This window comes from Sycon ciliatum, chromosome 11, assembly GCF_964019385.1.
Source record: "Sycon ciliatum chromosome 11, ocSycCili1.1, whole genome shotgun sequence".
In the NCBI taxonomy this organism is placed as follows: domain Eukaryota; kingdom Metazoa; phylum Porifera; class Calcarea; order Leucosolenida; family Sycettidae; genus Sycon; species Sycon ciliatum.
In genome coordinates this window covers 1,652,249-1,677,867 of record NC_088653.1, presented here as the reverse complement: position 1 = coordinate 1,677,867, position 25,619 = coordinate 1,652,249, and the positions used below count along the sequence as shown (strand labels likewise).

Below are 25,619 nucleotides of genomic sequence, written 5' to 3'. Positions count from 1 at the left end.
GGGTCGCGCACATAGAGTGCGAGCACACCGTGCGTCCCATCGTCGAATTGTGTGTGCCTCAATTACAGGAACAGCCTGCAGCATCATCTAGGTCTCAAAGCCTTCATGTTGCATCGCCTCCTGCCGAATCGTCGGCGGCTTCTCCCAGCGCGCAATCATGTGGTGTTGGAGAGGATGCAGGTGAGGAGGATGGTGATGATTGGCCGCCGCCACGACCTCCTGTGACAGCGCCATCTCACGGAGCTCGCAGCCTCATCAGCAATGCAGTCACGGAATGTCCCAGGCGCCTGCAGAATACCCGCAAGGACAGAGTTCGTCAAGAACAACAGCCTTTCAACAACATTCTGCAAACGGACCAATCGAACGGAATTTTTGACAAAACAAACGGGCCAGAATGATTCCCAGTGATTCCCGTTGTGGATTGTGACCAGCCAAACGCAATCTAAGTGTGTATCCCGGACACATTCTTCCTCACAACACCCTTCAGGTACAATCTTCCTCTGCCTACAGAAGCTCAACTGATGAGGGGTGAATTCCCAGAACCACTGTGTATTGAGCAAGGAGTGTTGTTTTCTTGCAAGAAACACATGAGAACGAGTTGTGTGGCAACTATCCACGATTTTCTTTTTACATTTTATGCCTGGCTTTAAAATTTTAAAATCAGTTTCGGGATTTAAAAAGATCGTTTAGCAACGCGAAGGTTCGATACCTCCGTTCTTCTTTGAAAACGACCAGTTCGGCGCAACTCTACAAAACAGGATTTCAATACTATTCAGCAAAAGCTACAGGTTGGTTTTACCTGATCACAGCTAGCTGTACTTGGAAAGAAAGTAATTTTCACTTACTATAACATGTCGGCACTGAGCTCAATGTACCATCACCGTTGCACGTAGCTTATGGATTCCCCAACAGAAAGTATGTATGCTTGCATGTAAACTGAACAACAGCACCATATTGAATGAGTGAAGCATTACTCATACCAAATTGTATGGCTGGCACGCTGCAATTGAGAACTGGACACAAGGTCAACAGGGAAGAAGAACAAGAAAAGAAATTATCACTATTCCAATCTTGGCCTCAGAAAATTTTCGACAAGTCTGGTGAGGATCCTCTGCAAACATGAAACAATCTACACTTCAATGAAAACATTCACAGTTTGCGTGAGACGGGGCTGGAGGCCCAAGTTTTCCGCATCCGTAGGAGCTCCGCTACCCTCCATGGGTAAGGTGGGCGAGGGCAACAAGAAAGAAGAAAAAGAAGGAAGGAAGTTATCCCTATTTTTGACTGCTCTAGTAAGTCCTGCTTGGAAACAGAAGGATTCTTCCAGCAGTGATGCGACCCGCGGTTAATAGGGAACTTGTGGCCAGGTACGAGGGAAACATGGGTGCAGTGAATGGGATTTCGGTCTTTGATCACTTGGTGGTGGGTCTGATCTACATGGTGGTGATGTTGCTGCGGATGCGGAAAATTCCGCTTCCAGCCCAGTTTCACACAAATCGTGAAATATATAATAGTGAGGGTAATCACCCAGCCTGAAACCTTCCAGTACTCCTAAAAGTGGGTATTTGGAAATTGATAATTTTTTAACAAGAGAGATTGGAAGCTCCAAATCGGAGCACAAGACTGATCTCAAGGTGCCTCAAAGAGGTGGTGCACACACACACACACACACACACACACACACACGCACACACGTACACACACATACTACTACTACTACTACTACTACTACTACTCCTACTACTACTACTACTATCAATCAGCTACTCCTTGGGGTCACGCCGCCCTCCACTCAGAGAACTGAGCGCAAGGTGACGGGCAGTGGCGCAAACAAAACAGAAAGTACAGCAAAATGAATTGAAAAAAAGGAAATCAAAACAAGCTGCCATATTGATGGAAAGGGACTCACAAACAGAGGAAGGAAATATCACAAACCAGATAAACAGTCTCCTGTAGGTCCACAATAACATGCAACGACTGAAGAAAGGAACAAAATGAATGTCAACATGATGTTCTGTTCAACAACACCGTCTGTACGCGTACTGCTTCGGCCTTCATGCACCAGAAAAGCACAATCTTGAGCTGGAGGGTGGGCACCGAACGTCCCACAAGGGCTCCACAAGACGTACTTTCACGAAACGACGAGGAGTATGCGCACACACACACACACACACACACACAAACACACACACGCAGACACACCTCAGACCTCAGGCTTCAGACCTGCCCATCGCGGAAGCAATGATAGCGAACAGGTATGTTAGACATAGCAACTTGTGCTGGGATTGCACCATTCAACAGCTTGCAACGCTGATACCCAGATACACCCACACATACACACACACAAGCACAAACACACACACACACACACACAGAAAATAGGCAGCATGACTACTAGCTAGGTTCAAGTGATCTTGCGGACAAGGTTACCAAGGTAGAATTTGTTTGCATGGCGACACTTGGACACAACCTCTGCCCTCTCGTTGAGGGAGCGGGTCTTGTCGGCCCAGGCAATCTCTAGCTAATCAGCCAGACAAAGGTATGTTGATGACCATTGAATCGTGTTCTGAAAGTCCCTTCCGTGAATACGGTGCATTCTTTGATGTGGCTCCTGGTCACATGTACACTGTACACAATGCTCGATGTTAGACAGACTTTTGCAATATATATTTTAACCAACTGAACCCTTACCATCACAGAAGGGCAGTGAAGTGAGATTTCCATCAGCCGTGCAATTTGGCGTGGCATCACCCACTACCTCCTGACCCTCTTGGCAAGAATAGGTGACACTGTGTGGGAATTGGACTACGGTTCTGTCAGCAGTACCATTGGCAATAACTGGTACGCTACAGTTCAGCTTCAGCGCTGTGCACAGAATAACGAAAAAATGGTACATTTCTTAATTTTACTTGATTATGTTGTTGATTGAGAGCAATAAATGCGCAATATGCGTTAGAGTTCTCGGAATAAAGTAAAAAGGAAATTATTCTGTCTGTACCCGAAAGGTAACTCACGTAGTGCAGCTGGTAAACTTGGTTATCTTTCAGTGATGTCAATCCCTCCTCTTTCCTCGAACGAATTATTCTACAAGTGTGCTTCACGAATGAACGAATATTCCAATATTCTATACGTGAATACAATGTGCCAAACAGGACTTTCTGTGTTCACACTATAGTTCCCTCCTTCATGATAATAAATCGATATCTCTTATCATATTACCACTGATTTATATCATGTGGAAAATGGTCAATTGCTTCGTGCCTCCCAGGGTAAATTCCATCTAGCTGTTTCTGGCTAGTATCAGTTCTATCACACTTATCAATCGTCCTTATTGGCGTCACGCCATCGTGGAACAAAATAATAATAATAATTGCTCTTACGAACTTAGAAGTTGCGACTTCGGCGGTAATAGTCATGAAGTTGGTTGCTCCAACGAGGAGCACACGCGAATTGCTCTTACGTTTTTTGAATGCACTAAACCAAGTCATGCTGGTATATCAGAAGCGTTATATACCCCTTTTTCTTGGGCATTCCTCTTCTCACTAGAATTTTATTACACTTTTTGCAATGACCACAAGGCAAACACAACAAAATGAAATATGAGAGGCTAGTGATGGTGAAACAGCTGGCAGTAAGAAGCTTGTCATAATTACCGGTATAGGGTTTGTGATAAGCAAAGAATGTGTGCAGTGCTGCCAAACTCAAATGTGGCCTAATTTATCATTTAATAGAAAACCAAAAATGCTGATATTCTGCTTTGCATGGACAAATGCTCCGACCTTCCTATTGACAAAATCATACATTCGTCCCCTCTAAATGACGATAAATAAGTGAATAACTGGTCGTACGACCCTTGGTCGGCTGAGCTTCACAGGTCCCACCCACTCCGTCTTGCTGGATATGTACCACTGTGTCGAGTTCTCCTGCTCATTTTAGTTCATCATGCAGTGAGTGTTCAATAGTAAAAAATAAAAATAAAAAGTGCACCCTGACTCATTTCATTTTTCTTGACCTGCAGCCTGCTTACTGGCAGTCGCTTAATTGGTTCAAGTCTATGTGGTATCACCCGTAGCCACGTTCGTCTACCCGAAGCTAGACCTACCTTATTCATAAATTCCCCTTTCTTTTCCACCCACTCCACATGGCTTCGACTGCCTCTCAGTGTTACGCAAGCTGCGGATAAGACACAGTTCTGTGCACTCGTCAGACAGCACTTCAGTATCTTCCAGTGAACTAAATCACAGTCACCTCTTCCGCTGCATAGCTCGCTGGGCATCCCATTGCTTTGTAACTTGCTAATCCCTACCCCTTTTGTGTACGTGCTTTTCATTTCTCTTTTCTCTTCTTCCGTGGTTGGCCTCACCCTCTCCTCAATTCACTAGGATGTCTTGGGTGCGGAAAAAAACAAACAACAAAACACTAGTGTGTTATCAAAGAAGCGTCAGATCGTCAGACTTACGATCACATGAGAGGACTTGTGTTATTCCTTTGCACCCTGGTGTACTATGGTGGTACGCATATCCACGGTCACAAACAACGTCACAGTCTTCAGTGATGGTAGAGATATGGTCTCCGACAGCTGAATTCAAATTGATGAAAGGAACACGATGTGCAACAAAATCCTCTTTTTCATCTCTGACAGTGACATTTATATTTATTCCCGGAGCTATGCAGAAGACGTTACTTCAGTAACGTCTGGCTAGCCAGGGTCCACACAGCTTAAATTTGGTGTTTGTTTGTTTGTGTGTTTGTGTCACGCCTGGCACTACCCCGTATCTGTCCCGTACCGTACCATACCATCAAACACAGCTGGCCACATACAGCTGGCCGCAATATTCAAATAGGGCTTTCAAACGCAAGATCATATCGTGAAGCAACTTGGAAGAATGAGTATGAATGCGAAGTGTATGGGGGAATGCCTGTAGGGCGATAGTGCGGGTTCGAATCCCAGGTAATGCCTTAAAAAATAGGAGAATTGAAAAAATTATATAACATCCCAATTCCTTTTTTGCCATCATCAAGGCGGTACTTGGTGTCGTATTACCCTGTCCCGTACCTGCCCCGTGCCTGCCCCGTACCTGTCCCGTACCGGTCCCATACCTGCCCCGTGCCTGTCCCATACCTGTCCCGTACCTGTCCCGTACGTTTCCTGTACCGTACCATACAATCAAAGACGGCTGGCCACAATGCATATTCAAATAGGGCTTTTAAATACAAGATCATAACGTGAAGCAACTTGAAAGAATTAATATGTATGCAAAGTGTATCCGGGGGTGCATGTAGGGCGATAGTGTGGGTTAGAATCCCAAGTTATGTCAAAAACAAAAAAGTAGAAATTTATAAGAATTTATAACATCCCTATGCTTCTTTTGTCTAGGTCATCATGGCAAAAAAAGCATAGCGTAGGGCCCTGAGCTTCCAAGCTCTCTCGTTTTATTTAATTTCAAAGGATCAGTCGGGGAATTGAAGTTCTCCCAATCCTTTCGAAATTATTTATTTTATTCTTATTTACAACGCGGATGGCGAGCCAATTAAATTATGGTGAAATAGGAGAAGGACAAAATGTTACGAGTTTTGACTTACTCTCCACCAACGTAACCAGATCTTATTCCTTCAGCGAGTGCAACAAATAGGCACAAAACTGACAAGGAGTACCGAGACATTCGGCGACCTGACACCTAGCTCCAACACTTCTCCAAAGCGCAAACCAACAACCTTTCAACTTGGAAGGCTCAGGTTCGGAAAGGTCCAAGAGGAGAAAGAAGAGCGCAACGAAGAAGAGCACGAGCTACGCATCACGGCAACAAAGAATGCCGAAAGTCTGGATGATGACGAAACTAGTAAGACAATCTCAGTACTCCTTGTCAGTTTTGTGCCATTTTGTCACACTCGCTGACTGTATAAGATCTGGTTGCGTTGGTGGACAGTTAGTCATAACTTCCAACCTTTTTGTCCTTCTCCGTTTTCACTATTCCTATTTTACTCGGGAATTCCCAACAGGCGTCATCCCCTTTATACAGGCAGTCATAAGATAGTCTTGATGGATTATCGAAATCCAGCAGATGAATTACACATTTCACGTAGAGTGGTATTCGGCGTGCCAGATTTCAGAGCTTAGTAACGATATCATGACCCATGCCTTTGGGTAACCCAGGGCTTCCGTTTTGATAATATTTCGTGATGAAAGTGAGTTCTGTTTGTTTACCAAACCGTGGTGCACTAGCAGCGTTGCTTCTTCCTGCTTTTAGAGATACGTTCACTAAAAGAGCATTGCGAGAGTTGGCAATGTCGGAGGGCTGGCTGTGAGGTTTTGGAGATGATGGTGGGCAGGACAGTGCCCTTGTATTTTCCTCGGTTTTTTCTTTTCTTTTTTCTCGTTTTTTTGCGTTTTTTGCATGGATTTTGATGTTAAAAGGGGATTAGGGACTCTTCGATCTTTCCCTTACCAAATGGTACCATTTACACAATACATTCATGCAATTGTTATCTGTTTTTGGGTTTTGTGTTCTAATCATTCGTCGTGCCAGTGTCAATAATATTCTGTTTGCCCGTAAAAGGGGCCCTTTCTCTTAAAAGTGGGCTGTGAGCAACACTCGTTCATACTCAATCGCTGAAGTTTAGAAATCAATTTGTGAAATACTGTCCAGTATTCGATATAATTATAAAAACTCCAATTTGAAATTGGATTTTGACATATCGATTATGCTATGACTAATTGGCAATTTTGCGTGGTATCCAGAGGCTCAGATTGACCGTTTTGATTTCTTTGCACCGCTACAAAAGTGATTGGACAGAGGCAAGGGCAGATAAAGCCACTGCTGTGAAAACACAAGTTCTCGAGAGTGAAAGGCCTTCTCGCGTGTGACATTGTGTTCGTTTCAATGCAGTTGTATCCCGACTCCGCCGTACCGCTGATGTTTACGACGTGGTATACGCTAGAGGCGCTATGTGCGGTTTTGCTGTGTGCGCTGTTGTATGTGGTATGTGTATGCTTTTCTCATAAACGCTGTCATTTTCATGCTATAACTACCTGGTGGTTTGAGTGTTATTCATTATTGTTAGTCGATCAAAGTCAATATACTGTCAAGAGTAAATAGTTGTCCTCGTGCCGTGTGGTCATTCGCTCCTGACACGTTAGAGAACCAGAGGGTTCACAACATTTGGCGACCACGCCAGGATACGAAGCGAGCATGGCACAGGAACTATGGATCATTGAAGCCCGCTTTATTGCCAATGGAATTCTGTTAGGATTGAAAGGCGAGGAGTTGAGGGAACATGTGAAGAAGAGGCTCCGACAGTGCGGGGAGTTTGAAGAGCGCAGTGCTAGACGGCAAGAGGGTGCGCTCCGCACAGAGTTTAATGAAAAGCTCATGGACGAGCGCATCGGCGTCAGTACATATGAGGAAGCAAAACGAGATTTGCTTGCCTCGCTCGGAAGGACGCCGGACAAGGCGTGGAAGACTTTGCTCACAGACAAGCAGCGGTCAGAGGAGTATTTGAAGCCAGTGGGAGGATCAGATCCAAGGCCCAGTGCGTCGGTGCAGTGCATGGCAACATCGGTCGGAGACGCTCACCAGCAGCTGGAGTCTCGGCCGAACGGTGTAGAGGCGCAAGGCGTAGCGGCGCAAGGTGTAGAGGCGAAAGACGTCGAGGCGCAAGACGCAGAGGCGCAAGCCGCAGAGGCGCAAGACGCATAGGCGCAAGACGCAGAGGCGCAAGACGCAGAGGCGCAAGACACAGAGACGCAAGAGTTAGAGGCGCAAGAGTTAGAGGCGCAAGAGTTAGAGACGCAAGACGTAGAGGCGCAAGGAGTAGAAGCTAAGGAATTGACCAGGGCGATACTGGTTAGCACGGAAGAGGTTAACGGCGAGACTGTGTGGAACACAGAAATCAGATGTGTATTCTCGGGTTCCGCAACCGCCCCGGTGTGTACCGGTGACCGTGTCGTGTGTGCCCACATCGGCGAGCTTTACGACATTATCGGTTGTGTGTTGTCTGGTCCAGCGACTGTCCCATGTCGAAGTGGATCGGTGACAGTGCCGTGTGCGACAGCCCACAGCGGCAAGCTTCGCAAAATCGAGTTGACCGAATTGGTGGGCATTAGTGATATTCTACCATGGCGACCACCGCAGCAGCAGATGACGCGTAGTAAGCACCAAATCGTTTGACTGGTGAGTTGTTGTACGGCGGTGAGAAGCCCTTTTGTGGGGAGAATGTTGTGAAACCACAAGTTCTCGAGAGTGAAAGGCCTTCTCGCTTGTGACATTGTGTTCGTTTCAACCCAGTAGTATCCTGACTCCGCCGTACCGCTGATGTTTACGACGTGGTATACGCTCCAGCGCTATGTGCGGTTTTGCTGTGTGCGCTGTTGTTGTATGTGGTATGTGTATGCTTTTCTCATGTACGCTGTCATTTTCACGCTATAACTACCTGGTGGTTTTAGTGTTAGTTATTCATTCATTGTTCATTGTTAATTAGTCGATCGAAGTGAAATATACTGTTGAGAATAAATAGCTGTCCGCGTGCCGTGTGGGGTTGTTCGTTTCTGACACTTTAGAGAACCAGAGGGTTTATAACAGCCACAACAGGTGATATGAACTAGTAGCATATGCTTTTGCAGACAGGGTCTCTGTTGGCAGGACCTGGTTTGGTAACCTTGGTTTCCTTCTGAGCCAAGGAATACATTATAAGTCTGGGTTGGAATGTGGCACAATAAATTTGCTGCAAACCCAAAGGCAATTGAGCACTTACGAAATTCACATATAACATGTAACGGTCTGTGTGCAAAAAAGCCAAAATTGGCAGTAGACCAGTGTACTTGATTTCCATTTTCATCTTTATAACCACTGTTAATCCAGGACACAGTTTTTGGGTTCATGTCCATTACATCCGTACAGTTTGCTCGAAAGGACTCCCAGCTTAAGATCTTGCCATTGTGCAAATCACAGCCTTTCAGAGCGGTTGTATAGTTGACTCTTCCCCAACGAAATGCATCCCGGAGAACAGTGTGGGTACGTGGACAAAAGCTGTAGCTGTCTAGGCCGGGATCTTCTGCAGGTTTGTACACGGAACACACTTAACCGTATATAAAGTCGAAATAAAAGAACAATATGTTTACTTACTGTAAGACCGGAAAGTCTAACGAGTCTCAAAGTCTAACGTTTTAACGATCAGTTATTTTTCGTTCTTCGAAAAATACGTTATCGCTAGATGTCTGCGTAAATATGCGCAGACAGATGGGTGGCAAAGTAGCCAGCGTTTAACTTTCTGCACGTAATCATGCCAAAATTACTTGTCACGTGAGTCTCCCCGGGAGAGGGGAGAGACACTCAAAAGGGGTCTTGGAAAGATGATTCGAGTGGCTATTGAACCGCCTAACGGCCGAAAAACCTTGAAATCCCAAACTCTAGGGTGGACTTGAATATCATCCCACTTATGGGCTCGCCACACGTCAGTGATATGGTGAGGACAAGTAGCAGAAAACAGCATCAGGATATTTGTCCCGGGATCCAACTGCAGTTACCCCTGCCCCCCTGGAAAGGTAACACTTGCTACTAATGTGTGTGTGGCTAAATCAGAATGGATCTGATAATTTAAAAGCTTCACTAGCACCATTGTTTCCACAAGAGTTACTGTAGCCAGAAGCAGTCCATGGTTATCAGGTATTGAAAGCATGAAGCCTCAAACCAACAAAGCTGGCAGGTAAAACATTACACCTTCAAACAGAAGAGGTCATTAGCAACAGACCAAAGCGAACTAGCAGGGGAATATGCACCCATAGGCCCACTCATTTGCATTTCTGACCATCAAATGGTTGTTCTTTGTTCGACGCTCACGCTGCTATCTGGCGTTCACAAAGCGTTTGTCGCACCGGAATCGGAGCGTCTCTTTAAGGTAATGTTTGGTTGGGCATTTTCAGAATGTCATCGACAACCATTCTGGAATGGGGATTGGTAAGAACCACCTGACCAAGCAAACGGGCCAGGAATCAACTAGGAAGCACTTGACATAATAATTCCATCATGTAACTGTGGAACAGCGGCTATCTTCTCTTTTACCCGACTCTATTTTCCTTGAGAGAGTCAAGGTACTTCTGAGTGCATGATTTAAGGCACTTGAAACTGTAGCTACATTGGTTGGCTCGTGGTAACCATTATCATGTTTGATTCCGGAATGAGAATGCTCATTCCAGCATGTGAGGTGGAATGATCATTCTCCAAAAAGAATAATTCTCAGCCATTCCCATTCTGCAAAGGGACCAATCGAACGGAATTTTTGACAAAACAAACGGGCCAGAATGATTCCCAGTGATTCCGATTGTGGATTGTGACCAGCCAAACGCAATCTAAGCATGTATCCCTGACACATTCTTCCTCACAATACTCTTCAGGTACAATCTTCCTCTGCCTACAGAAGCTGAACTGATGAGGGGTGAATTCCCCTCGAGTGGTGTTTTCTTGCAGGAAACAAATGAGAACGAGTTGTGTAGCAACTATCCACGATTCTCGTTTTACATTTTATGACTGGCTTATTAAATTTTAAAATCAGTTTTGGGATTTGAAAAGATCGTTTAGCAACGCGAAAGTAGGATACCTCCGTTCTTCTTTGAAAACGACCAGTTCGGCGCAACTCTACAAAACAGGATTTCTATACTTTTCAGCAAAAGCTACAGGTTGGTTTTACCTGATCACAGCTAGCTGTACTTGGAAAGAAAGTAATTTACACTTACTATAACATATTGGCATTGAGCTCAATGTACCATCTTCGTTGCATGTAGCTGATGAATTCCCCCACAGAAAGTATGTATGCTGACATGTAAACTGAACAGCAGCACCATATTGAACGAATGAAGCATTACTCATACCAAATTGTATGGCTGGCACGCTGCAATTGAGAACTAGACACAAGGTCAATAGGGAAGAAGAACAAGAAAAGAAATTATCACTATTCCAATCTTGGCCTCAGAACGTTTTCGATATGTCTGGTGAGGATCCTCTGCAAACATGAAACAATCTACACTTCAATGAAAACATTCACAGTTTGCGTGAGACTGGGCTGGAGGCCAGAGTTTTCTGCATCCGTAGGAGCGCCACCTTCCTCCATGGGTAAGGTGGGTAAGGGGAACAGAGCAGAAGAAGGAAAGTAATTCGCACCAAAACAACTGGTGGGTAGGAAACCCGTCTCGACTGTTTTTTTAGGCAGTGACGAATAAAGTAAAAGGAGAAAGGAAATAGAAAAAAAGGAAGCGACTGCCACTGTGGGCCAATGCCTGGGTTTGAGCAAAAACAGTGGAGGCTAAAAAGCTCTTCAGAGCGGGAGCAGGCCAGTACTCAGCGTAGTGCAATATGGACGAGACTCTTGTAGTGAGGTTGTGGACGAAACTGTTGTATTAAAATTGAGTTGTGGTGTAATGCAGTTAAACAGCAGCTAGGTGCAGCGAAATCATACAGCGAAAAGCAACGCGCAGTGTTGTGGCTTTGTGCAATAGTCGCTCTATGCGGCGAAAGCATCAACAGATAGACTGGCTCCAGCGCGGCGCAGCACAAACAAGTAGACTAGAAAAAGAAGAAGAAAAAAACGAACGAAGGCTCGTCCCTATTTTTGACTGTTCTAGTGAGACCTGCTTGGAAACGGAAGGATTCTTTCAGCAGTGATTCTTTCAGCAGTGATGCGACCCGCAGTTAATTAGGAACATCTGGCCGGGCACGAGATAAACATGTGTTACGAATTTGTAGTACGACTATGATTTACGCATGTCGTTGTATTTGGTTCTTGTCTTGTGGAGTCCAGTGTCTGATGTCATATATGGTCTAGGTGTACGCGCGAGTATGGTGTGATGTGTGACGTTTATGGTATGTGGTGCATGCAGGAGTACGCGTTGTCAGAGTGTGAGGATGTGCTTCCGTCTGTGTGAGAGTGACTGTCCAGTGAATGCAGTACATGCGCAGTGCTAGTTTGGTCTGGGAATGAGAGTCGTGTGTGATTCGTCCGTGGTCTGGTTGTCTTGGTCTTGGTCATGTGTTCTGTATGTATTAGTCCCTGATTGGTCGTCACGATTTGTCCTCGGTTTATTACTGCTTGTTCTTTGTTGATCCTCTGAGTCTTTTCCCGGGAGTCTTTCCCGTCGTCGTTTTCTGTCTAGTCTTTTCGTCTTTCTCCTCCTGTGCCCTCGCCGTTTATTATTGAAGTGAATACTAGTATGGAAGCTAACGGAATGGTGCGTTGTTGAGTGACCGGGGCCAGGGGGAGAAGCCTACAACCATTTCCTTTACAGTGGCGCCCAACGGTATTTCGACGCGGAGTACTGCCTCCGCAGTCCACGACCCTGGGATCGTTTGGTTTTCGGCGTGGCTTCAGTTTGTGCTCGCCGTTTTGAAATATATTTTATTTCTCTCGTCGACCAACTCACTTCACCGAGATTGCTACTACGGCCATGGAGATGGAAAGGCGTTCGCCAGCCTGGCCTGCAGGCCCCTTACCCGGTGAGTCGCTACCAGTAAAGGGTTTGGTGTTTGCAGTGTGCGTATGTTTGCTGTCAGTGCGCGAGGGGATAGTTGTGTAACTGTTTGGTTTCCTGTGATGGTTTGTAGGATTCTCGTTTCGGATCCAGGTTGAATTTTTTTGTGAGCGTATGGTTTCGTAATTATTGTGTTTCGGCATATGGGGTTTCGGCATAGTTAATTGGGAACTCGTGGCCTGGCACGAGGAAAACATGGATGCAGCTAATGGGATTTTCGGTCTTTGACCACTTGCTGGTGAGCTGATCTACTCACCTCCCACCGCTTTAGGAGCTGCATCTGCGCCTTGATCCTTGAAGGGTGGTGGCGTTCCTACGGATGCGGAAAACCCGGCTTCCAGCCGAGTCTCACGCGAACCGTGAAAATTTTTTTTTTTTTAATATGGGTTTCTCTAGTTCGTTTGGGTGGGCGTCTGATCATGGTGAGCCACGGTCTGCCTGGTGGTCTGCAGGGATCCTGTGTTTTGTTGTATCGGTTTGCCTTGCGGGTGTTATGGTTTCCGTGTGTTGCTGGTTGGCCCTTGCGCGCCCCAGTCGGTCCCTGACAGTTTTTTTCTCGTTTTTTTGCGAAGCGGATGTAGTTCCGTGTTTTTCAGGTTCAATCCCTGTGTTTTTTTCCGGTTCAATCCCTGTGTTTTTTTTCAGGTTCAATCCCTGTGGTTTTTTCTCTATAATATTATTTGCGTAATGGCGGCCATAGTAATTTGTTTCGTCTATACTGTCCTCACTGTTCGTTTAACCCTACATGCCTGCTGTTCCTATGAATACCATGTACTGATCGAATGCTCTTGTACCTGTGTTTCGTTTTTTGCCCTGCTTGGTGCACCATACCTGGAACAACAACGGACTGGCCAAGCCGTACAAGCTTGCCATACGGTCGGTCGTCAGGCTCACAACTACCCGACAACCAAGGGCCTTACTGTTTCTTTTCTCTGATGTTGGTCATTTGTTCTGCCTGTTCTTTATTTTCCCTGAGTCGAGAGTCGAGGTCGACTCTCGCCGGAGGGGAAGGCTATGTTACGAATTTGTAGTACGACTATGATTTACGCATGTCGTTGTATTTGGTTCTTGTCTTGTGGAGTCCAGTGTCTGATGTCATATATGGTCTAGGTGTACGCACGAGTATGGTGTGATGTGTGACGTTTATGGTATGTGGTGCATGCAGGAGTACGCGTTGTCAGAGTGTGAGGATGTGCTTCCGTCTGTGTGAGAGTGACTGTCCAGTGAATGCAGTACATGCGCAGTGCTAGTTTGGTCTGGGAATGAGAGTCGTGTGTGATTCGTCCGTGGTCTGGTTGTCTTGGTCTTGGTCATGTGTTCTGTACGTATTAGTCCCTGATTGGTCGTCACGATTTGTCCTCGGTTTATTACTGCTTGTTCTTTGTTGATCCTCTGAGTCTTTTCCCGGGAGTCTTTCCCGTCGTCGTTTTCTGTCTAGTCTTTTCGTCTTTCTCCTCCTGTGCCCTCGCCGTTTAATATTGAAGTGAATACTAGTATGGAAGCTAACGGAATGGTGCGTTGTTGAGTGACCGGGGCCAGGGGGAGAAACCTACAACCATTTCCTTTACACATGGATGCAGTGAATGGGATTTCGGTCTTTGACCACTTGGTGGTGGGTCTGATCTACATGGTGGTGATGTTGCTGCGGATGCGGAAAACTCCTCTTCCAGCACAGTTTCACGCAAACCATGAAATATTTAATATAACAGTAATTCATACATCCGAGTTTCATAATAGTAATTATTATTATAAATTGGAAATTTTTATTTCCATTGCTATCAGGTTCGGCCTCATTTCCTCTGTGCTGCGCTGATGAGTTCACAAAGAACGAAACAGCATGCTCTCCGCAGATTGAGTAAGTATCTATTATTGCACGATTAAAGAGGTCAATATATGAAATATAGAACGAGTAAAAGACCGAGGTCCCCCGAGGTCTTTTACGAGATCTACATTTCATATATTGACCGATTATGAGTGCAATAATAGATTTATCATACCTAAACTGTTTTTAGCTTTGTTTACAGGAAGAAAGGAATCCTATTGTAATAGTACATAGTATGTACATATGCCGTTTACATTGGATTTTTTTTTTTTTTTTTTTAACAAAGACCACTGAATGCCAAACATGAGATGCAGCTAGGGGAAGCACGCACAACCTGAATCGTGGCAGTGGTGGTGAGGTTTAGGGAGCTCCGCCGACCTAGGGTCTCGACTTCATAGCCACCTAGACGCACCAAGAGTTGGTGGGGAGGGAGAGCGAGAGAGAGAGAGGGAGAGAGAGAGAGAGTAAGTTACATTTATAAAGACAGGTAAGTCTAACAAATGAGGACTGAGACCTCTACAACAGGGTTTTTACGCCTGAAAGCAGGTGCATGATTTAACAAGCAGGTTGTCAGTCTAGATTTTATGCGCAGATGGAGAAAAAGCGCAGAATTTTTGTAATGAGATGAAAAGCAGAAATAATAAGAAATAATAAGAAAAGATGAAATGAAAGCCTGCTCACAACCCCGCCCAGCCTTGCGAACTGGGTATGGTGGATTAAGAACCCGGTTCAACGCTCGAGCAAGCGCTCTCCACTCAAGGTGTTCACAGCAACTGATAGGAACTCATATGGGGAAATTATAGAAAAGAAATAATAAGATAAAGAGAATAAATTTCAACGCACCTCAATAAACGGAGCCCCACATACAGTACCTCAGAAAAGTGGATCTTCCGACCAGTGTTTTTGTTGACGCCGCAACCAGATGATGTAGCTGCTTCGCAGAGACGTCTTACTGCACAAATTACAAATAAATTTTATTCTTCGATTAGAAAATCCAAGCGCTTTCAGAGCCCTCCGAAGAGAGTCCGGGATGAAACCACGCACACCTACCTCAACCGAAAAAGAAACGACCTGCCACCCGTTTGCTCGGCATTGATCGGCCAGATCCGCATACCGCCTGTCCTTCCGCGAGTTACTGACACTGAATCTGTCCTCAGCACAAACTGTCAACTCCATCCAGAATACAATCCTACGACTCGTAGAGTACAGAACCATATCTGGTCTTAGGGTGGTAAGTGCAACACAGCTAGGGAAAGAAATCTTTGCACTAACTGAGTCGACAAGAAGTTTCCAGTCTGAGGCCGCTGACAGGAGATCAGTCGTAACCAACTTTCGTCTGGGCTGAACGCGAACTGGCTTCTCTCCCGCCTTGCAAAACGAGATGAAGTCAAGCTCATTTGAATTTTCGGTTTGTACGGTGTTTGCAGCAGTGCGGATTCGAATCTCCTCACGCATGTTCCTGACGATGACCCCGAGTACGTTGTCGTGCCTCCAGGTGTAACGTCCCTGGTCCAGCGCTACGCGACAAGCGCCAAGCACGTGGCGCGTAGTACAGGCCCAGGTACGGCACAAACTACAGTACGGATCCACTACGGTGTTTCCCCAACGGCGTAGGTTCGTCGGAGAAGGTAGCACGTCGAGGGTTGATGCGAGAAGAAATTTCAAATCCTTACCAGTACCACCGTACAAAAGGGATTTCCACGAGAGGTCCTGCCACATCACCGATGTCCACTCCAACCACTTGCCTTGCACCTGAAGAGTCTTCAGCCTCAAAATCTGCTCCTGCGCGTTGATCTCCTCAAATGTTTGAAGGAGATCCTTCCTCGGGGGTTTGGAATGCTGCTTCGGAGCAGGAGCACCCAACCCTGCACGATGACTTGAAGATGACGGTGGACGGAGAGTCCCTGAACCTACTGATGCCTCTGCACACTCCAGCTCTATTGTCGCCGCATATCGCTTTGTCAGCTTCGCATCCTTACTCCGACGCAGAGTGTACAGCGCCCTCATGCGCGCGCGTCCCCACTCGATCGAAGAATGTGCCATTTGATGGACTGGCACTTTTTCCACACCGTAGGAAGGTAGTGGAGGCGTAAGCCAAAGCGTTTGCGACTGCCAATAAAAAGAATGGCAGAGTTTGCGCATCGAGGTAGGCCTGACCATTTCTTCAGAAATGGTAAACACATAAAGTGCAGTTCACGTACAAAACCTTGTGTGAGTTCAAGAACCTGGAAAGACCAAGAAAGCTTGGGCACTACAAGATGGTGGTAAAGCCATAGCTTGTGGTGGTCTTGAAGCCAAGAGCCATCTACTTTTTGCATGAGAGATACAGTGAGTTGACGGATGTCTTCCCGCTGGGTCTGCTCAGAGCAATCAGCATGCAGCCTTCGCCCCAGGAACTTGAACTCTGCAGTGTCAATGAAAGCGATCTTCCTCCCTGACATTGTCAGGCAGGGATCGTAAGGTTTGTACCGGCCATCTACAAGCTTTGCTGCACTGCTTTTGCATTTGTGCGGCGCCGCCTGCATACATTGGGTCCACGAGAGAAAGTCCTCCGTGACCGCAATGAGTTTTTGACAACCTGCACTAGATTTGCTATAGAGGCCTAAGTCATCAGCAAAAGCTGTTTGGGACACTTGCAAAGGGGCAGATTTAAAATCATAGGAGAGGCAACTTAATTCAGGGGCTGCAAGTGAGTCCAGCAGAAGCTGGAAACAAATATTGAAAAGGACCGGGGACAAGGGGCACCCCTGGAAAACACCAATGTTGTAATTAAAGGTGGGTGTGTGTGGTTGTACGACGAAAGCGCAAAGACTGTCGTAGTAGGAAAAAATTAATTTCCTGAATTGCAAAGGAAGGCTGTAGTGGGTTAGAGCATACTGTATCAGATTGTGGCGCACTGAACCAAATGCATTCTTCAAATCTATCCACGCAATGCAAATTTGGCGTTTTGCCGTCTTTGCATCACGCATCGCCTCATAACAAAGTGATGTATGCTCTAAGCACCCAGCCTTTGCAGGCATAAATCCTTTCTGGTTGTCACCATCGAAGAACTTATTGCCTAGCATATGTTTCAAGAGGCGCTTTGCAACTAAGGTGAAAAAGATCTTCCCGGACGTGTTCGCTAGAGCAATCGGTCGGAATTTCGAAGGATCATCAGACACCTCCCCCTTGGCCAGGAGTGTGATACACGCTACCTGCCACTGCCTTGGAATGATCTTGCTCTCCCAAACCCGCCCAAAGATGGTGAAAAGAATGGATTGAAGGGAGGGACAAAGCTTCCAAACTATGTAAGGTATCTTGTCAGGACCCGGTGCAGAGGTGTTGCGACACTTCTTCAAAACATTCTGAAATTCAGTCCATGTAGGGGTCCCCTCATCGACTGGGTGGGTGCAATCCCGGGGCTTCCCTGCACTGGGGCAGGATTCGTACGAAGTGGCACGATCCTGGTCTGCATATGTGTGTTGGAAGTACTCAAAGCAGGTAGTGTCAGAGAAAGTGGGTTTGACATGGTTGGTTGGTTGAAACAATTTCTTTCCGAAGGCATATGGGTCCTTGAGAAAGGCATCCTGGTCCCTCTTGTTCCGGGATCGATCGTCGTACATCTTTTGTTGTTTCAAAAGACGCTTGATTTGTTTTCCAATTGAAAAATACTCATTTCTGAGCGCTGCAGGTACTTCGTCCGGGTTTTTGATCTTACGAAATTGGCGCTTTAAATCACGCCTGTGAGCCCGGAGTTTTTCCACTGCACGGTTTTTATTTGCATTCTTGTGTTTTGGTGGAGGTGGTGGTGGTTTCTGGTCGAAAAACCCGAGAGAGAGAGAGAGAGAGAGAGAGAGAGAGAGAGAAAGAGAGAGAGAGAGAGAGAGAGAGCGGGAGAGAGCGAGTAAGTTACATTTATAAAGACAGGTAAGTCTAACAAATGAGGACTGAGACCTCTACAACAGGGTTTTTACGCCTGAAAGCAGGTGCATGATTTAACAAGCAGGTTGTCAGTCTAGATTTTATGCGCAGATGGAGAAAAAGCGCAGAATTTGTGTAATGAGATGAAAAGCAGAAATAATAAGAAATAATAAGAAAAGATGAAATGAAAGCCTGCTCACAACCCCGCCCAGCCTTGCGAACTGGGTATGGTGGATTAAGAACCCGGTGAGAGAGAGAGAGAGAGAGAGAGAGAGAGATAGAGAGAGAGAGAGAGAGAGAGAGAGAGAGAGAGAGAGAGAGAGAGAGAGAGAGAGAGAGAGAGGGAGGGAGAGAGAGGCTGCGAAACTGTTAAAGTAAAATAAAAGGAACATTGAAAATATGAGATGATTGGTGAGGTGACTGCAGCCTCAGCTATTTGGCCAGCAAAGTCATAATTGTTACAGTAGGCCAGCTATTACATGAACAAGGGAGCTACTGTGCCGCAACATAGAGCGAGGGAGAGTATATAAGCTAGCGAAAAAACTTCAATAAAGACACTGTCTCAGATGCGGTGTGTGCACTACGGCTGAGGTGGGTGTGGGAGGTCTGCTAGAGGCTCTCAGTCGCCCAGCTCCAGTGGTGCAGCTGGAGGTGACGGTGGACATGGCACTTAAAGGCTTGCAGGCCCTCCAGGTGCGGGGGTCTCAGCAGTATGCTTTGGGGCAGAGCATTCCATGTCTGCACAGCGCTGGCAGGAAATGCGCGAAGACAGCTGTTTCAGGTGCGTGCTGGCAGGTTAGTCGATAGCTGGTGTGGGTGCGTAGGCTGAGCAGACACGCGGGTGGGCTGTATGTCCTGAGGTCGACGTTGGGCACCAGGGGGGAGGATCTTCTTTAGCGGGCTGTCCGCATCTAGGCAGAATAGCTTGTACAAGTATGCAAGCGAGGCCACTGTCCGCCACAGAGATAGACTAGGGAGCCAGGAGCCCGATCCGATGATGTGGATGGCTCGTCGCTGGATCTGGTATAGCTTGGCCAAGTGTGAGGGTGGCGCACCAAGCCAGACCAGGGGACAGTACTCCAGCACAGGTCGGACAAACCCCTTGTAGGCTCGGAGTCGGCCAGGGGGCTCTAGGATAGCAGAGGCCTTCCGCAGGAAGCCTAGGCGTTGCTGTGCTCTGGAGCGGATCGTGCGGATGTGCTGCGCATATGTCAGCTGGGAGTCAAAGGTGACGCCCAGGAGCTTCAGGTGGCCTGCCTCGCTGACTGGCGTAGCGTCGAAAGTGGTTCTCGGGAGCTGCCAAGGCTGGCGATGATGTGCGATTGCCATGGCTTGGGTCTTGGAGGGCTCAAACTTGATTTTCCACTCCACGCCCCAGCGAGACAGTGCATCCACACCCTGTTGCATGATTGCAGAGCTGCCAGGTATGGACACTCTTGAGGTGATGAAGTTGAAGAGCGTAGTGTCATCGGCATATGCTGCGAGGTCCATTCAAGGAGGGAGATGGTCCTCGGCGTCATTTGTGTACAGGATGAACCGTGTCGGTCCCAGGATGCTGCCCTGGGGGACGCCAGCTCTCACCGGGTAGGGCTGAGATAGCTCCCCACCAACAGCTGCGGTTAGGTTCCGGTTGCTCAAGTAGTCGCGGAGCCAGCCAAGCAGGTGACCAGCTACGCCATAACGCTCTGCCTCGTGGAGCACTCCAGTGTGCGAGACACGGTCAAACGCACCAGCCACATCCACTGCGATCACCCTTACTGCACCACCGCTTGCGGCCACCCTGCCCCACTGCGAATTCAATAGGGTGAGGATATCCTGGGTGCCAAGTCTGCTGCGGAACCCATACTGGCTCTGGGAGAGGATATTGTTTGACTCAAGGAATTTCCTGAGGGCACGGTTGACGATAGCCTCCATCACCTTGAACAAGATGGGGAGGAGTGAGATAGGTCTGTAGTTGCTCACATCAGATTTCGATTTCTTCTTGTGGACGGGTACAACCATGGCAGTCTTCCATAGGGTAGGCTGGCGTCCTGCCCGAAAGGACTTGGCGAACAGTTTCGACACAGGGACTGAAAGTTCCTTGCTGCACTCCTGCAAGACTCGGCCAGGCAGGCCATCTGGTCCTGTGGCTTTTGCAGCGGAGACCTTCCTGAGCTCGCGCTCGACCGCACAAGGTCGGAAGTGCACTGTGTGGAGCTGCGCATCTGAGCGGCGACGAACTGGTGGGAGCTCGTCTGCCTGCAAGTCATCCGTACCCAAACTGCACTTTGACGAGAAGAACTTTCCAAAAGCCTCAGCTTTCGCTGCGCTCTGCCTGACTTCGACACTGTTGTCCTGGGTCAAGGTCGGGATCTCCGAGGAACGGCTGCTATGGCCACCAGCACGTTTGATCGTAGTCCACCACTCTCGGCTGGAGAGACCTCCAGCGCTGATCTTGCGCCTTACTGTCGCAATGTGGGCCATCTTTACTCGATGCAGAGTGGCGACTGCGGCAGTTGCTGCCTCCTTGAAGATTGAAAGAAGTGCAGCATCATCAGGGGACGCCCGATGGCGCCTCCACGCCTGTTGTTTTCTGTCAACACATGCTTGGCATTCAGGAGACCACCAGATTGGGTTGCTGGCTCGCTGCTTCAATACTTTGGATGGTATGAATCGTTTCATTGCCTCTGTGACTTTCCTGGTGAGTTTGTCACATGAGGTGTCAACGTCATCAGTAGCAAGGAAGGACCAGTCTGAGTCGCGCAGGAAGGCGCGTAGGCGGGGCCAGTCGGCTTGCTGGTACCGCCATACTGTGCGCTTGGTCGGACGGTCTGGGGTTGGTGACACATCAAAATGTGCAACTATCACTGCATGATCGGATTTGCCAAGGGGTGGATGCAGAGGCGTGACGATTCTGCCTGGTAAATCTGACATTACGAGGTCCAAGGTGTTGCGACCACGGGTTGGCTCATGGAAGAGCTGCTCAAGACCATACATGTGGCACATGTCCTCTGCATATTCGCCTGCACATGTCGTTCGACTGCTGTGGAGCCAGTCTTGGTTGTGCACATTAAAGTCACCAGCTAGAATCACAGGCGAATTTCGGCGCGCTGTCGACTCGAGGCCCGCAGATATGGCGTCAAAGATGGTGATGTCCGTGTCTGAGCACGTTCCAGGGCGGTAAGCTGCACATATGACCACACACTGGCCGTTGCACAGCTTGACGCTTAGCCAGATGAGCTCCTGATCAAGCACGTCGATTGTTTCCAGCTCCCGCATAGCGAGGGAAGTCTTAACCCAGACTGCCACACCACCGCCATGGCGAGTCCTGTCACGCCGCAAGGGTGAGTAATAGCCAGGGACCGTCAGCTCTGCTTGCGTAGTACTTTCTGGGGTGAGCTTGGTTTCTGTGATGATGTCGATATCAGGTTGGACTTGGTCTAGGGTGTGCTGGAACTCACCAAGTTTGGATTCCAGTCCGAAGGCATTTGTGAGCAGGAGCGTTAGGCTGGGGGGCATCATTTGGATTGCTGCTCAGTGCGTTCCTTAAATCGCCATGGCCTCGCGTACAGGGGCCTTGGCCAGAAATTCTCAGTTGTGACTAGGGTGAGGTCCTTAGCGTCCACAGTTAGGTGGGCAGACACTCTTCCTGCCTCCGTGGTGTGGACGCTGCAAGTGTGCACCGTTGCCGTACCCCCTGCTGCAACTGCACGCTGCTGGGTGAAGCTTTTCAGTCCCTCCTCAGTGCAGCTTGAGCTTAAATTGCCTACATACAAAACTGCCCTCCTGGACCTGGGAGGCTCTCCTGACACCAGTTGCCAGCTGTCGTCGTCTAAGACCTCCAGGACTGGCTTGGAGCGATGTTTAGCTCTCCTGCTGTAGGGGCCCTCAATGCCAATGATCTCAGAATTACTGTCTTCCTCACTGGACGCCTCAGGCTGAGGGTCACTGCCAGTGTCACCCACGCTACGGGGATCACCCGTACTAGCAGTGCACGCGGCAGCCTGGCCTGTGCGGGTACTACGGGTACGAATTATCGACGATTTCGTAGATCTACGCTTCGTACGCTGGCTCTGCTGAGAAGCTTGAACATTTGGGAGAACACTTGCCTTGGCAATGGCGGCTTCCTTGAGGGAGACAACTTCCTGAGTCAGGCCTGACACTTGCCGTGACAGGTCATTGATTCTTTTGTTGAGGCGATCCTTGCGATCGGCCGACTCGGACGCTAAGTTCGCCAGGGTCTTGATAACCTCAATCACAGACGACTCGATACCCGGGAGGGAGCACAGCAGTTTCGTCTCGACCTCTGAGAGCCCCTTGAGGGCGGCCTTTGTAGCTGGGGGCATGGCCGCCAGAGGTGGGTCAGCCCTACTACACGATACTAACTAACTAATACTGCTAGTGGTCCTCTTGGCCACACCGACGGGCTGCCAGAGACTGAAAAACTGCGGACCTCAAAAATTTGCTTCCACTTCAGTAAACTTCAAAAGTCTATACATTACTTCTCTGTAAACAGAAGTTTTCAGTTGTCACTTGCAGTATGTTCCGTAAGTTCTTTGACTGAGAATCTGACAGTTAGGGTTCAAGTCTCAGCATTTGACTTCAGAATTTTCTTCTTTCATTTTTGATTTTTTTCTAAGTTGAGGAAAAAGTTCTAAGTCCTCGGGCTAAGTGGTCAATAATAAGTGGTCAATATAAGCGGTCAATATATGCTGATATTTGACCGCTTAGAGATCACAAGTTTCTGTGGGGGTCAATAATAAGAGAGTGATAATATGTATAGGATATTGACCAAGACGAGGTCTATATGGGAAATATAGGCCGAGTAAAAGACCGAGGTCCGCCGAGGTCTTTTACGAGGCCTATATTTCCCATATCGACCGAAGTCGAGGTCAATATCCTATTTATCACGATTCCTTTGCCATAACCCCAAAATTTGAACCTTTAGGAGCTATTTTAACCTTTTTAGTATAGCATTTGTACTATAGTGTACATAGGATGTTGCCTATTTTGGGTAAAGGACTGTAAGAACAACAGGGTTCAGCATCTGCAGCACAGTGGCTGGGTGGTATAAGGGGTTGCTTGAGGTTCATACTGTTGTGAGTTCGAATCCTGCTTGTTCTCTTCCTTTGTCTTCTTTCTTTCAATTTTTCTTTTTGAAAGGGAGAGAAAAATGCTAAGTCCCTCCAAAGTCGAAAGATTACAATGCCTAAGTGGTCGATACAAGCGGTCGATATAAGCGGTCGATATTGCGGCGATATGGGTAATATAGGACCAGTCAAGGATCACGAGAATTAGTGGAGGTCGATATAGAAGAGTGATAAATAATAATAATATCACGATCCTCGGCTTTTGCCTTGTTAAGCACTCTCAGTAGGCTGCTCTAGTGCTGCTGCATCGCGTAATGCCCGCTACCTTTGTAGTTTGAGCACTCTGGCGCTAGAGCGACGAGCTACCTTAATGTCTGTGGTGCCTCCTTTGCACCATGGCTGGTAACTCGGCCTATTTAGCTCGTGGCTGTACTGATGAGGCCTTTATGGCTGAAACAGCTTGCTGTCTACAGCATTGGGTATCACGCTCCTCGGCTTTCACCTTGTTGAGCACTCTCAGTAGGCTGCTCTAATGCTGCTGCATCGCGCAATGCTCGCTACTTTTTGTAGTTTGAGCACTCTGGCGCTAGAGCGACGAGCTACCTTAATGTCTGTGGTGCCTCCTTTGCACTATGGCTGGTAGCTCGGCCTATTTAGCTCGTAGCTGTACTGATGAGGCCTTTATGGCCGAAACAGCTTGCTGTCTACAGCATTGGGTAACGTCAGGCGAAATTACTGGTCAGTCGGCGTCACGCATTTTTCACAAAAAAATTGCGTTTCACCTGCTAGGAGAGTATGCGTGTACTCGAGTCTCATCCTGAGCACGTTTTTTTCTTCTTTTTTTCAGCTCCAGCATAGCTGTATTTTTCATTGCAAAGCCGTCCTCGATTGTTGTGTTCGTTGTTCAAACGAAGTGGACATTCAATCATGAAGGCAGAAGACATAGGAGCCTGATTGGAGTTTCTCGTGGCATAGGACGGCCACACAGAGACACTTTGGGATTTTCTGAATATAAAATACCGTACGCACGATGCTGAGATCAATTTGTGCGATATCAAATTGTTTGTGATCTACCACATCAAGCAGAACGGGATCCAAACACAAGCTTTACCGACGGTTAGGCTGCCGACCTGACTGGACAAATGATCCCTGGCTTCAACAGACGCCGGACACCATGTCCTTTGCCGCAACGTCCATCTCCAAAAAGAACTGCATCTTCGTCGTGAAAAGGCTTGAAATACTCAATATTCAACCGAGATTCGCTGTCTCACCCTTTCTCAGATCGAATCATTTTTTTGTTGTAGCAGTTGCAGGGCAGATCCCCGCCACTACTTGAACAGAAGATGGCTCCAAAGCATGCCTGGAACAAGCCATATCGAGGTTGCAAGCCACCCCTCTCAGCACTTTTTTTGAAGAAATTCGAAATTTCAATGGTGGAAGATATACTATGAAGAGACTTTCAAAAAGTATATTTCGCGGAGCGATCGCTCAACCTACGTCATTCAAACTTTGCAGGATGGTTCAGACGTACATGCTAGGCATGGAAGCACAGAAGATGATATCATAGCTGACACACGGAGTCACACACACAGCAGATTCGTGTGCACAGATACTAAATTAGTGGACGTCGTCATCTTCTTCCCGCTGATCTCAAATGTACGATGACGTGCTATTTCGCCTGACGTATAATATAATATATATAATCACTCTCTTAGTATTGACTTCCATTGATTTTCGCTGTACGTAAGCAGGCAAATATTCCTGCATATTTAACTCCTTATGGCTATATTGACTGTTTATATTTGTCTGCTTAGGGGTTGCACAGTTGAACGGTGCCTAGTGCAGCATGGTCACTGCATGAGTAAGTGGTAGTGCAACGTTTGTGCAATCATAAAACCGGGATTCATGAGGTTATTGTTCTGGAATTTGAAATACGGACTGTTTGTCGTGATAAATCTAATATTGACTTCGTACTTGGTCAGCATAGGAAATAAAAGCCGAGTAAAAGACCGAGGCGAAGCCGAGGGGCTTTTATTTCCTATGTTGACCTCGTCCTCAGTCAATAATACTTCGAAGTAGATACATATTGATGGTAATCTCTCAGCCTGAAACCTTCCCATACTCCAAAAAAGTGGGTATTTGGAGTTTGATAACTTTTTCTCACAAGAGAGATTGGAAGCTTTGTTGCAACTCGGAGCACAGGACATCATCTCAAGGTGCCTCAAAGAGGTGGTGCACACATACACACACACACACACACACACACACACACACACACACACACACACACACACACACACACACACACACA

At 47.3% G+C, this 25,619-nt stretch overlaps 1 protein-coding gene and 1 long non-coding RNA gene across 2 annotated transcripts; one reads left to right on the top strand and one right to left on the bottom strand.

Moving 5' to 3' along the window:
• The first annotated feature begins 11,722 nt into the window (after positions 1–11,722).
• Positions 11,723–14,023, top strand: LOC135827472 (uncharacterized). Its single transcript, XR_010555460.1, has 2 exons — positions 11,723–12,482; positions 13,374–14,023. It is a non-coding gene; the product is annotated as an uncharacterized LOC135827472 (long non-coding RNA).
• Positions 14,024–14,792: 769 nt separating this feature from the next.
• Positions 14,793–18,140, bottom strand: LOC135827331 (uncharacterized). The gene is made up of 2 exons (XM_065339851.1): positions 15,390–18,140; positions 14,793–15,291 (listed from the first exon to the last, which is right to left on the bottom strand). Exons 1-2 carry the CDS (start codon positions 16,497–16,499, stop codon positions 15,289–15,291), a joined length of 1,113 nt encoding a protein of 370 aa, XP_065195923.1. The 5' UTR covers positions 16,500–18,140; the 3' UTR covers positions 14,793–15,288.
• Between the last annotated feature and the right edge of the window lie 7,479 nt (positions 18,141–25,619).